Raw genomic sequence first — 14,325 nt, forward strand, 5'->3', positions numbered from 1 at the left:
CTCTTCTCTCGGCTCCGCCTTGCTGACGTTATGGGAATTGTAGTCCCGTACAAAAAAAAAGCAGGCGAGTCGAAAATGGCCCTTTCTTAACCGGAGTACAATGCCCGAGGCAGTTTCAACCATTCGACGAGGCCACTAGTGCGCATTATCCTGTGGTATTGTAGGCAATTTCACAGCGATATTGCCGATACAGGCGGCCCTGCACAAACCTACGTCTCCCAGTTAACAGCGCGCAACCATCATACGAACTGGCCACAACCGTCACCCCCGTCCGCACCCTTTCACAGTGAGCCCAGCTGCTTGATGGGAGACGTAGTCCATTTCCTTTCCGCCCCGTCAATAGAGACGGCGGGACGCACACACGGAGACTACAACTCCCGAGAGGCTTCGCGATTCGACCCATTTCCAGCTGAGTAAGATGGCGACGGCAGCTACGGCGCTGAAAACGAAGGAGATACGCCGCAGACGGACGAGGGAGGTGTTTTGCAAAAAGGACAAACATATATAAGGAGCAGAAGATATTGGGTGAAACACCACCATTCCCTAAGCTCCCACCGCATTGGGCAGAACAACTAAGATATTGAGTAGAAGCCCCTTCCCATCAGCCTGGGCCTGGTGTTTGGCGTCTTCTCGCTCCCCAACTCTTCAACAAGACTACTCTGGGCTGGTAGCCTGGTATTGCCCAGAACTACAAGAAAAACACCATCTACTACGCTGTCCTCCCTCGCTTCCTGCTGCAAGGTTTTGATTGGTTCGTGGGTTCTTTTCGCCTTTTTCGACCGGTTGCCTTTTCTTCCCATTCATCCTCAAAGCTCAAAATCTGTCTTGAGCAGTATTTACTGGACATTCACCTTCCAAATTTTAACCCGAAGACTCTTTGTCTAATCTTCCCTCTCTTGTCAAAAACTTAACTTTTGCCTGGTTGTTTTGTTTAACCTTTAAGGTACTATTGGTAGACTGGCTGGACTTTTGTAACGCAGCAACATATTTCTTGGTTCTTTTCATTGGGAGACAGGTTACCATCATCAATTTGAGGGTATTCTGATCCCAGTCAATCCACTTTAATACCTGATAATTATTACAAAGTTGGGCTCCAGTGCATTGCATCCACATATTTGGTGCTGATTTTAACTCTAAGGGATCTAACCTCTTTCATCCGCAGTCTGACCTCCTCTTCACTGCAACAAAGCTACTTTGTCCTGCGAACCTCTTACCCCACCCCTCCTTTAAAACCCTTCTGCCAGTGAAGGGTTTGATTAAACCCCCCCCTATTGTGTCTCTGTCTGGGCTAGGTGGAGTGGAAAAAAAGTTGGGAAGGAGCTCACCTTTCGTAGGAAGGCAGGGATTCCAACCGTCTGCCTACTGAGTGGGTGGGGAAGGGGGTGAAATGTGATGCAACACGAGAGAGTCTGACTGCCCAGGTGTCACGCTCACGGGTCTGCCCACTGCCCCCTCACCCCTTTCCCCATGGCGGCCAGTGGGAAGAGGAGTGGCCAGCAGTGGCCGGAGGAGGAGCTGAGCCAGCAGCATGGGCTGCACTCGTTGCACCGCATGTTCCAGATCGTGGGGGCCCAGCTCACCCACCGGGACGTCCGCGTCCTCTCCTTCCTCTTCGTCGATGTCATTGCCGACTACGAGCGGGGATTAATCCGCAGCGGCCGTGACTTCTTCCTGGCTCTGGAGCGGCAGGGCCGCTGTGATGAGACCAACTTCCAACACGTTCTGCAGCTCCTGCGCATCATCACCCGACACGATTTGCTGCCCTATGTCACACTTAAGCGACGCAAGACAGGTAAGCTGGTGCTGTGGGGGGCAGGGGGTGGAGCAATTGGGTGAGGGGGCGTCCTGACTAATTTTGTGGAACAAAGTAGCATAAAGCCATGGTCATGAGGTCGGAAACGTATTAATCTGGAATGTTCTGTTGTATACTCTTCAGCCTATGCTGTATCTGGTTGTTACACATTGCTTTCCCAGTCTGAGAGAGAACAGGTGAAATCTCCATTCATCATCACTCTATGGCACCTCAATATCATGCAGCTTTCCTCAATATGAGCTCCTCAATATTCCTCTACAAGGCAGCCTGTGAAGTGGTCGACCTACTATAGTGGTGAGATTAAAACAAGAGTAGAGAGCATGGTCTCTTTAAAGGGAGTGGGGAACAAGGTCCCAGTAAGATTAAAATGAGTGGGGAAAACCTGGTTGTGGTGAGTAGGGAACAGGGACCGTGAGTTTGAAGTGAGTGGGGAATTGGGTCCTGGCGGGATAGAGTCGGACAGTATGGAAAAACGCCCTTTGGCCCAATGTTCATGCTCACCACTGCCCCATCGGCACTAGTCCCATTTGCCCACATTTGACTCGTATCCCTTTAAACCTTTCCTATCCATGTACCTGTCCAAGTGTCTTTTGAATGTTGTTATTGTACCTGCCTCAATTTCTTCCAAAAGAGGTCCTATTAAATCTTTGCCCTCTCACCTTAAACCTATGCCCTCTATTTTTTTTAATCCCCTGCCCTGGGATAAGGGCTCTCGCCCTATTCACTTTCACCATTCCCCTCATGGTTTTATACATCTCTGTAAAATCACAATTCAACCTCCTGTATTCCAAGGAACAAAGTTCTAGCCTGCGCATTCCAAAGAGGTGGAAAGACTCTAAGGGGAGTAAGAGACACCTGTGGCTGACAAGGGAAGTCAGGAGGGACAGCATAAAAATTAAGGAGAGGAAGTATAACATAGCAAAGAAGAGTGGGAAGACAGAGGATTGGGACTCTTTTAAAGAGCAACAAAAGTTAACTAAAAAGGCAATACGGGGAGAAAAGATGAGGTACGAGGGTAAACTAGCCAATAATATAAAGGAGGATAGCAAAAGTTTTTTTGGGTACGTGAAGAGGAAAAAAATAGTCAAGGCAAATGTGGGTCCCTTGAAGACAGAAACAGGGGAATTTATTATGGGGAACAAAGAAATGGCAGACGAGTTAAACCGTTACTTTGGATCTGTCTTCACTGAGGAAGATACACACAATCTCCCAAATGTTCTAGGGGCCGGAGAACCTAGGGTGATGGAGGAACTGAAGGAAATCCACATTAGGCAGGAAATGGTTTTGGGTAGACTGATGGGACTGAAGGCTGATAAATCCCCAGGGCCTGATGGTCTGCATCCCAGGGTACTTAAGGAGGTGGCTCTAGAAATAGTGGAAGCATTGGAGATCATTTTTCAATGTTCTATAGATTCAGGATCAGTTCCTGTGGATTGGAGGATAGCAAATGTTATCCCACTTTTTAAGAAAGGAGGGAGAGAGAAAACGGGTAATTATAGACCAGTTAGTCTGACATCAGTGGTGGGGAAGATGCTGGAGTCAATTATAAAAGACGAAATTGCTGAGCATTTGGATAGCAGTAACGGGATCATTCCGAGTCAGCATGGATTTACGAAGGGGAAATCATGCTTGACAAATCTACTGGAATTTTTTGAGGATGTAACTAGGAAAATTGACAGGGGAGAGTCAGTGGATGTGGTGTACCTCGACTTTCAGAAAGCCTTCGACAAGGTCCCACATAGGAGATTAGTGGGCAAAATTAGGGCACATGGTATTGGGGGCAGGGTACTGACATGGATAGAAAATTGGTTGACAGACAGAAAGCAAAGAGTTGGGATAAATGGGGCCCTTTCGGAATGGCAGGCAGTGACCAGTGGGGTACCGCAAGGTTCGGTGCTGGGACCCCAGCTATTTACGATATACATTAATGACTTAGACGAAGGGATTAAAAGTACCATTAGCAAATTTGCAGATGATACTAAGCTGGGGGGTAGTGTGAATTGTGAGGAAGATGCAATAAGGCTGCAGGGTGATTTGGACAGGTTGTGTGAGTGGGCGGATACATGGCAGATGCAGTTTAATGTAGATAAGTGTGAGGTTATTCACTTTGGAAGTAAGAATAGAAAGGCAGATTATTATCTGAATGGTGTCAAGTTAGGAGGAGGGGATGTTCAACGAGATCTGGGTGTCCTAGTGCATCAGTCACTGAAAGTGATCAGCCATGATCGCATTGAATGGCGGTGCTGGCTCGAAGGGCTGAATGGCCTACTCCTGCACCTATTGTCTATTGTCTCTCCCTATAGCTTAGGCCCTCTCCTCTTGGCAACATCCTCGTGAATCATCTTTGCACTCTTTCCTCCTTAATAGTATCTTTCATTTCGCAGGGTGACCAAAACTGAACACAATACTGAATGTGCAAATTTGCCAACATCTTGTACATCTGTAACATAATATCCCAACTTTTTTCTAAACCAGTATCTGCAGTTCCTTGTTTCTACATTCCAACTTCTGTACTCAGTTCCCTGACTGATGAAGGCGAGCATGCCAAGAGATTTTTTCACCACCCTATGTATCCGTGTCACCACTTTCAGGGAACTATGTACTTGTACTTATGGATCCCTCTTATTTATGACATTCCAGGGCCCTACAGTTCACTATGGAGAGCCTGCCCCGGTTTGACGTCCCGCGATACAAAACACCTTGCACCTATCTTAATTAAACTCTTATTAGCCATTCTTTTGCCTGCATGCCAGCTGATCAGGATACTGCTGTAATTCTTGATAACCATCTTCAGTGGTGGACTTCAGGAGGAGAGGAACACCCCTGTCTCCATCAATGGTGTGGATATGCAGTTTACCAGGGAGTACAAATACCTTGGAGTGTACTTAGACAGTAAACTGAACGGGTCCTGGAACACTGAGGCCCTGTACAAGAAGGGACAGAGCCGCCTGTACTTTTTGAGAAGGCTCCGCTCCTTCAACGTCTGCAATAAGATGTTCTACCAATCGGTCGTAGCCAGTGCCATCTTCTTTGCTGTCATGTGCTGGGGCAGCAGGGCGAAGGCCGACGATGCCAATAGGATTAACAAACTCATCAGGAAGGCTGGCTCCGTCCTGGGGGCAGAGTTGGATTAATGGGAGGTGCCCTTGGAGGGGAGTGCTCCTAAAATCTGTGGAGCATCTTGGACAATACAGCTCACCCCCATGACGCACTGGTCAACCTGAGGAGTACCTTCAGCAATAGACTGGTTCTACTAAGATGCAGTACAGAACGCCACAGGAGATCCTTCTTCCCTGTGGCTATTAAACTGTACAACTTCTCCCCTTCTGTCATGGGGTAGACTGACTCCCCTCCCCAATCTTTGCACATCCCCAATCCTTTCCACATGTCACTTTAATTTTGCGTTTCATGTATTTTGTGTTTTATGACTGTTGGCAGATCAATTTCCATCCTTGGATAAATAAAGTTCTATCGTATCATATCACTATATAGGATTTCACCCATTTTAGTGTCATTTGCAAACTTGCCAATCGTGCCTTGTACATTCTCATCCAAATCGTTGATATAGATGACAAAATGCAATGAGCCCAGCACCAATCCCTGATGGACACCATTAGTAACTGGCCTACTGCCGAAAAACAATCTTTCACATTCACCCTCACTTCCTACCATGAAGTCAATTCTGTATTGTGAGATTTATATATGCCAGTTATTTATACCAAGTAAAAGACACTGGATCTCAAATGTTCTTTCAGAGTGAGTGAGAAAGTCTAATAACAACAGTCAATGAAGTATTTTCTCTGCATTTTAAATTTAGTTTATTAGGTCATATTAGGAAAGATCATAGTGTGAAAGGTTTAGAAGGGGTGCAAGTTGTCAAGTATTCAGGAGAGCTTTCTCCAGCAATATGTAGAGAGCCCCACACGGGAGAGGGCAACACTTGATCTGTTCTTGGGAAATTGGATGGGACAAATGGATGAAGTGTTCATGGATGAGCCTTTCGGGACCTGTGACCACTGCTTGATAGTTGAAGGTAGTTATGGATAGGGACAGAGAGAGCCCACAAGTTAAAATGCTAAATTAGAGTACGGCTGACTTTGAGGGTAAGAGAGAGGGACTTGCTCAAGTTGATTGGAGTAGGTTGTTTGAAGGAAAAGGAACGTCGGGAAAGTGGGATGTTTTTATAAGTGTGCTAACAAGAGCTCAGGACATGCACGTCCCTGTTAGAATCAATGGCAAGGCAGGCAAATGTAAGGCAACATAGAAAATAGGTGCAGGAGTAGGCCATTTGGTCCTCCGGGCCAGCAATGCCATTCAATATGATCATGGCTGATCATCCAACATCAGTACCCTGTTCCTGTTTTCTCCCCATATCCCTTGATTCTGTTAGCACTAAGAGCTATATCTAACTCTCTTGAAAACATCCAGTGAAATGGTCTCCACTGGTTTCTGTGGCAGAGAATTCCACAGATTCGCAACTCTCTGGGTGAAAACGTTTTTCCTCATCTCGGTCCCTTACTCTTAAACTGTGACCCCTGGTTCTGTACTCCCCCAACATCGGGAACATTTTTCCTGCATCTAGCCTGTCTAATCACTTAAGAATGTTATATGTTTCTATAAGATACCCTCTCATCCCCTCATCCTTCTAAATTCCAGTGAATATAAGCCCAGTCAATCCATTCTTTCATCATATGTTACGCTTGGATGATGATGGAAACAGAGGCTTTGGACAAGAGTAAGACGTAGACATGGGACAGGTATAGGCAGCTGGGATCAAGTGTATTCCTGGTGGAGTTTTGGGAATTAAGGAGCTAGTTAAAAAAGGAAATCAGAAGGGCAAAAGGGGGACAGGAGGTAGCTCTGGCAGATAGCATTAAGGATAATCCCAAGAAATGTTATGTACATAAAGGGGGAAAAAAGGTAACTAGCGAGAGACAGTGGGGTGCCTCAGAAATCAAAGCAGTCAATTCTGTGAGGAGCCACATGAGATGGACAAGTCCTCAGTTAGTTTTTACCGTAAGTGGATGGAGGAACTTGGGGCAGTCAATGGATTTGCCCTGAGAACGGTCAGTATTACAGTTGAAGAGATGCTGAAGGTCCTGACGTGTATGAAGGTGGACAAATCTCCTGGGCTGGATCAGAAATATCCAAAGACACTGTGAAGTTAGAGAGGAAATTGTAGGAGGCCTGGCTGCTGAGTTTTCTGAGTCGTCATTTAATACAGGCGAGGAGCCAGAAGACTGGAGGGTGGCACATGTGCCTCTATTCAAGAAGGGCTGCAGGGAAATGGCTGGGCACAATAGGCCAGTGAGCTTAACATCATTAGTTGGAAAGTTACTAGAGAGTATTCTGGGGGATATGATGTGAAGATGGATATCAAAAATTGCAGCTGGATCTTGATCGATTCGCCAGGTGGGCTGTGGAATGGTTGATGGAATTTAATATTGAGAAATGTGAGGTGTTGCATTTTGGAAAGTCTAACATGGGTGGGACCTATACAGTGAATGGTAGGGCTCTGGGGAATGTTGTAGAGCAGAGGGATTCAGGAGTGTAGGTACATAATTCTTTGAAGGTGGAGTTATAGGTCGATAGGGTGGTCAAAAAGGCTTTGGCGCATTGGCCTTCATCAGTCAGAGTATTGAGTATAGAAGGGTTTCGACCTGACATCCATTCCTTCTCTCAGCCTTCCCGCTGAGTTACTCCAGCATTTTGTGTCCATTGAGTATAGAAGTTGGGAGATCATGTTGCAGTCATAAGATGTTGGTGGAGATGCGTTTAGAGTATTGTGTTCAGTTCTGGGCACCATGTTATAGAAAAGATGTTGTGAAGTTGGAAAGACTCGAGGGAATGAACTATAGGGAGAGGTCAAGCAGGCAGGAACTCTATTCCTTGGATTGCAGGAGGATGAGGGGTGATCTTATAGAGGTGTACAACTTTACAACTCACCCTTCTGTCGTGGGGTAGATTGACTCCCCTCTATCGATATATGTTTAATCTATATTTGGTTCACAACACAGGGAAATGTAAAAAGTTCAGGAAACAAGGTGCATGTGCTGTGAAGGTGCTGTGAAAATATTGATTACAACCCACGGCGATGTCAGAACCATACGGGGACCAATGTGACTTGCAGATATTCCCAGTTCGCAGGTGACTGGCACAAACCATAGAGAGAAAGGGAGGAGGAGGTATGATGGATGGAATGATTGGATTGTGCAATGAGGGAAAGCTTGCGATGACTCGCATCCCGTCTTCTCCCCCCTTCCAGTATCGCCGGATCCCGTGGACAAATACCTGGAGCAGAGTTCCGTCACCTATGTCATGCCCCGAAGCTTGGCTGCTGAGGGAGCGACAGAGCACAACAAACCAGGTGGGAAGTAGCATGAGGCAGGTACACACGCATTCCACACTGTCCCGTGTTGTGTTCCCATCTCGAATGCTGTGGTGGGATGTGGTTAAGTCTCACATTTGTCGTTTCTGTCACGAATATGCATCGGTGTCGACCAAGGGGCTGGACGCCAAGATCGAGTAATTTGAGAGACAGGTGCTTGACTTGGTGACTCACCAGGGTCAAACCGTTGGGGACCTACATCTGTGGCAAATGTACCAAGAGAGGAAGGAAGCATTGATGGATTTTTTTAGATTTAGAGATACAGCGCAGAAACCGGCCCTTCGGCCCACCGCGTCCGCCCCGCCCAGCGATCCCCGCACACTAACCCTATCCTACACCCACTAGGGACAATTTTTACATTTGCCCAACCAATTAACCTACATACCTGTACGTCTTTGGAGTGTGGGAGGAAACCGAAGATCTCGGAGAAAACCCATGCAGGTCACAGGGAGAACGTACAAACTCCGTACAGACGGCGCCCGTAGTCAGGATCGAACATGAGTCTCCGGCGCTGCATTCGCTGTAAGGCAGCAAGTCTACCGCTGCGCCACCGTGCATTCAAGTGCAACATGGAGTTGCAACTTGAATGATCATGACATATTTAAGATGTCTCGCTCCAGATATTGCATGTTTTTGACTGCACTTCATACATCTCGTGTCCGGAGAAATAGGTGAGGAGTCCGCAACCACAAGTTGCTTGGTGTGCGTATCTCTAAAGATCTAAAGATCTAAAGATCTGTCCTGAGTTCAGCGCATTGCAATCACAAAGAAAGACCATCAAAAAAGGTGGTAGAGTTGCTGCCTTACAGAGCCAGAGCCCCGGATCTCAGGTTCGACCCTGACTAAGGGTGCTTGTCTGTACAGAGTTTGTGCGTTCTCCCCGTGACTGCGTGGGTTTTCTCCGAGATCTTCGATTTCCACCCACACTCCAAAGACGCACAGGTTTGCAGGTTAATTGGCTTGGCGTAAATATAAAGTTGTCCCTAGTGTGTGTAGATAGTGTTAATGTGCGGTGATCGCTGGTCGGTGTGGACTCGTTGGGCCGAAAGGCCTGTTTCCGTGCTGTATCTCCAAAACTAAAACACTCCTTGTTAAGGAAAAATAGAACACAGGTTAAAGTTCACAAGTTATGGGAGTAGAATTAGGTCATCCGGCCCATTGAGTCTACTCCAAATCCCATTTTCTTGCCTTCCCCCCCCATTACCCTTGACACCCATTCTGATCAAGAATTTGTCTATCTCAGCCTTAAAAATATCTACTGACAGCCTTCACAGCCCTCTGTGGCAATGAGTTCCACAGATTAACTACCCTCTGACTAAAGAGGTTCCTCCTCGCCTCCTTTCTAAAAGAGAGCTCTTTAATTTTGAGGCTATGACCTCTGGTCCTAGACTCTCCCACCAGTGGAAACATCCTTTCCACATCCACTCCATCTATGCCTTTCATTATTCTGTAAGTTTCAATGAGATCCCCCCTCAACCATCTAAACTCCAGCGAATACAGGCCCAGTGCTGTCAAACGCTCATCATATGCTAACCCACTCATTCCTGGAATCATTTTTGTAAACCTCCTCTGGACCCTCTCCAGAGCCAGCACATCCTTCCTCTGATAAACATAGAGTGTGCTCCCTCTACGCGGTTCCATCACACACTCCCAGGGCACGGGTCAGACACAGAGTGAAGCTCCCTCTAAACGGCCCCATCACACTCTACCAGGGTATGGGTTAGACAGAGTGAAGCTCGCTCTAAGTATGGCCTTCTGTTCTCATAGGTCGGCTGTTGTGCTGTTCCCCTGTTGTGTCCCACCCCCTCCGACAGAGACTGTACCAGGGCCGTGGTGCAGGGGGCCGACGGGGAAAGCAGAAGACCACCGTGCTGGACAGCAAGGAGAAGCAAACCTGCGGTGAGTTCTGCCTGGAGCTGGAATTCTGCTGCCCGTCATTGTCTCTGTCCACAGTGACCAAGATTGAGGCAAATTCACTGCTTGCTCCAGTGCCAAACCCTTCCCCTTGGACCATCGTACCCCTCAGCTACTCCGGTCCTCTTCCTGAAATCACCCATACTACCACCTCTCCCTCACCCGACTTCTATCTACGTAGCCTCCACCTCCCAGGATCCCTCACTTGTCTGGTATTGCTCTCCCTCCCCTTCCCCAGATCTCCCCTTACTTGCTCCTCCCTCCCCGCAATATTCCCACAGCTTTCCCCCCCTCCCATCGATGGGCTTACCACCTCCATCTTTACCCTTGATTACACCCCCACCCATGCTTCCTCGCCTTCCCCAATTGCCCCTTGCTTGCTACCCGTGATCAACCTACGCTCTCACCCCCAGACATCCGGCTTCGTGTGCGGGCCGAGTACTGCCAGCACCAGACAGCGCTGGAGGGCAACGTCTTCTCCAACAAGCCGGGCCGGCTGGAGCGCCAGTTCGAGCGCTTTGCCCAGGCCAACACCATCCTCAAGTCCCGGGACCTGGGCTCCATCATCTGCGACATCAAGTTCTCGGAGCTCACCTACCTCGACGCCTTCTGGAGGGACTACATCAACGGCTCGCTGCTTGAGGCCCTCAAGGGCGTCTTTATCACCGACTCCCTCAAGCAGGCCGTGGGCCATGAGGCCATCAAGCTGCTGGTCAACGTGGACGAGGACGACTATACGGCAGGCAGGCAGAGGTTGCTGCACAACCTCATGCTGCAGCACGGGCCCTGAGGGGCAGGGGCGTGGGGGCACCTCCCATACACAGGCCTGGAGGGTGGCAAGTGCTCTGCTCTTCTCTCTCGCTCCCTCCCTTTATCTGCGCACTCTCCTTCCTCTTCTCTCTATCCCTGTCACTGCTGCTCCTCTAACTCTGTTCCTTTCTCCTTCATCTACTCGCCATTTCTCTGGTCTCCCCCACTCACTCACTCCCCTCCACGTTTGCTGACTAAACCCTTCCATCTCATGCCCTCCTCCTCCCCCCCCCCCCCCCACTCACCTGCCTCTTGCCCCCCACCTTGTGCCCGTTTCCTCTTTCCCCTCCCTCTGGTGCCCCCCTCTTACCCCGACCTTGCGCTCGTGCCTTCCTCTCCCCCCCTCACACTCGCCTCCTCCTCTCCCCTCCCCCCTCCTCCCCCACCTTCATCTGGTGTCCCCTCGTCTCCTCCCCTTCCCCGTACCTGCCAACCTGCTCCTTCCTGCCCCTCCTCAAGGCTGTGTTCAGCCTACTGCCGGTGCCTGAGCTGAGGTTGGGGCGACGTTGGATCCAGCTCGGAGCAACAAATTGTGAGAGGAAGCTGCCACTTCTGCACAGACAGATGACACTTGGTGCACAGCTCAGCTGAGGGCCTGGGATCCCTGGTCTCCAACCCCAAACTGGAGCCGCGATCGCTCGTTTAACAACTCAATTGTGGTATTAAGGAAATAATCAGAACTGTGAACTGTTCCTCCTGTGAGAATCTCTTCCATTACTCATTGCAGTTTGAACAAGCAAAGGGCCAGAGAGGTTGAGACAGTCTTTCTGAGACAGTCGATCATGCGCTCCCGGAACACAGGTCAGACGGTGAAGCTCCCCCTATACTGTTCCATCACACACTCCCAGAGCGCGGGTTGGACACAGAGTGAAGCTGACCCGTCACATTCACCAGGGCATGTACTAGATACAGGGTGAAGCTCCTCGTCAATGAAGCTATGGTTTCTGACAGAGTAGACTTGTGTTTGTTCAGAGGTCATTTACAACCTGCATTTAAATGGATGCTTTTCCGAAGGGGTGAATTGCGGATAAGTGGTTTTGCCTGGGCCCACAACTGATCTGCAAGTTTACAGGGATGAACAGGCAGTCTTGGGTTTACATGTTCAGAGAGAGGACGAGTTGGATATTGGAAATGTTCTGGACTGATGATTTGTCTCGGGTTCTCTTGTATATATTTATATCCCAGAAACTGAGGGGTTTCTTCAGTGGGCTGCATGACCTGCTGACCTATGTAATAGACTTGAGAGACCTCCTATCCCCATAAGGGCTGAATGGGTATTGTTATTTTCCCCCTAACAAGTGGGCTGTGGTCTGAATGGCTTCCTTTCTGTACCCTGAAGACCCCACTTCTTTTAAGAGGCTGTAGAGATTAACATACTCCTCAGATTGACAGTGCGATAAATGCACAAAGTAGCAGACTGCCACAATGGTGTCTCGAGGAAATACCCGAGAAAACAATGTGCACTTTGTGAAGGGTAGCTGTGCCTTGACCCGGCCTTCTCCAGTTCGCCCGAGGAGGGTGAAACTGATGCAGTTTGTTTGGACTGAAAGTTGATAAAAGACATGCACAAGAGCTTCAGAATGTTCCACAGTTCTTGGTCTGAGTGAAATACAATTAACGCTCAGAGATATTTAACATAGAACCTAGACCTGGCAAGTGTTAGCAGGAACAGAATGGTTGTGAAGACTAGGGGTGGTGGGCTCGCTCTCCCCTGGATTGTCCAACCTCCTGGGACAGGAACAGGGTAAACACCCAAGCAACACTGTGATCCTGTCACGCATGTTCTCTGCTGTTGCTTTAGTCCTGAGGTCCAGGAGATGTCATTCACTTCTGGAATAGGGACTCTTCTATTTAAGGAACTATAGGCCTGTCATTGGAAATCAGGAATATTGTTAGGAAGTGGTATGGAACAATTATGCAATTACAGAATAAGTACTGGAGCAACTCAGTGGGTCAGGCAGCATCTCTGAAGAAAAAGGATGGGTGATGGTTCAGGTTGGGACCCTTCAGTGTTGGTCTGAGGCATTGTGGGTTTCTCAAGAGTGCGGAGGCATTTGAAGCTGGATCTGGTTGGATAGTGAATCGGGAAGCAGATGATGTGTGGGCTTTCAGAAGACCGTTTGAGGTGCCATGCAGGTTATTACACAAATTGAGTCTTTGCCACAATTATGTGCTTTCAGAGGTGGGTTAGGGACAATCCAGTAGGAAGCATGGGAATGATTTCTGGTTGTGAGGCTGTGGGAACTGGGAATTGTTGCCGGGGCCCCAGCCGTTCACAATCTACATCAATAGTTTGGGTGAAGGGACCAGATGTTGCATATCCATGTTTCGTGAAGGCAGCAGGCTGTGTGGCAAGGTAGGTAAGGTGTGAGGTTAAATGCCTGGGTAAACACACCATGTATCTATAATGGAATGGGGAAGAAAATGAGAGGCAATTCATGTGGCAAAGTAGTTTTGAGGGAGGGATGTGTTGGTGTTGAGAGGAACGCTTCTCTGAAATTTAGAGGAACAAGATATGATCTCACTAAAACATCTGAAGTCCTTCAGGACTCGACAGGGTGGACGTGGGGAGGGGGTTTCCGCTGGCTGGAGTGTCTGGAACCAGGGCTCCCCATCTCAAAGTGAAGGGTCGGTGGTTCAGGGCAGAGACGGGAGAAGATTCTGCACCAGAGGAGCAAATTCTCTTGCTCTCTCTGCCTGCTCATTTGGAAACTTCACAGTGCCTACCCTCTGCATTTACATTAACCTGGTGTAGGGGCTGAGGATTGGAGGTGAGCTGGACTGTTCAGCTGGTCAGTATGATCTGCAGATCCTCTCCGGCACTATCGTGACATGGGTTCCTGAATCAATAGCTGGATGCAGTAAACAGCGGCCCAGGTCACTAAGGAAGCAGTCATGGTGATGGCCTTCAGTATTGTGTTGAGGAAAATGTCTGACATAGTCTTTCCACAACCCACACTGTGTGACCTTTTCTCATAACACTTGAGATGACTGACTTCCTTTGAAAAGTCCTGTTTGAATCTGCCTTTGCTGCTCTTTCAGGGGGAGGGTGATCACATCACAATGGCTCGATACCTAAAATAAAACTTCAATTTCCTTTCAATCACAACCCCCCTCCCCCTCCCAACCCCGCATGACTTGGAGCTGGTGAGCAGGTTCAAATGTCATCACAACCAGACCCGGTGGCCCAGTAAACAATGAGGAGGGCAGGAACAGACTGCGAGAGTGGCTGGTAGACTGGGCAGGTAAGTGGCAGATGCCATTTGATACAGAGACCTCTGAACCAATACACTGAAGAAAGGGACTGCCAGCTAAATCGCAGCTTGAGAGGGTGAGCAAAAGGAGAGAGTATATACCAGCATAAATGTTGGGGAAAAGTCCAGCCCCGGGATCCATAAAT

At 48.5% G+C, this 14,325-nt stretch overlaps 1 protein-coding gene across 1 annotated transcript; it reads left to right on the forward strand.

Moving 5' to 3' along the window:
- Positions 1-70: 70 nt before the first annotated feature.
- dedd (death effector domain containing) lies at positions 71-12,482 on the forward strand. Its single transcript, XM_078420758.1, has 4 exons — positions 71-1,792; positions 8,079-8,180; positions 9,969-10,100; positions 10,529-12,482. Exons 1-4 carry the CDS (start codon positions 1,468-1,470, stop codon positions 10,903-10,905), a joined length of 936 nt encoding a protein of 311 aa, XP_078276884.1. The 5' UTR covers positions 71-1,467; the 3' UTR covers positions 10,906-12,482.
- Positions 12,483-14,325: the final 1,843 nt, after the last annotated feature.

Source organism: Rhinoraja longicauda, chromosome 24, assembly GCF_053455715.1.
Source record: "Rhinoraja longicauda isolate Sanriku21f chromosome 24, sRhiLon1.1, whole genome shotgun sequence".
NCBI lineage: Eukaryota > Metazoa > Chordata > Chondrichthyes > Rajiformes > Arhynchobatidae > Rhinoraja > Rhinoraja longicauda.

Excerpts from the sequence above, each read along its gene's own strand:
- dedd (XM_078420758.1), top strand. The coding sequence starts at position 1,468 with ATGGCGGCCAGTGGGAAGAGGAGTGGCCAGCAGTGGCCGGAGGAGGAG. Across the intron at positions 8,181-9,968 it reads GACAGAGCACAACAAACCAG|GTCGGCTGTTGTGCTGTTCC; the intron begins GTGGGAAGTAGC and ends CTGTTCTCATAG. Across the intron at positions 10,101-10,528 it reads CAAGGAGAAGCAAACCTGCG|ACATCCGGCTTCGTGTGCGG; the intron begins GTGAGTTCTGCC and ends TCTCACCCCCAG.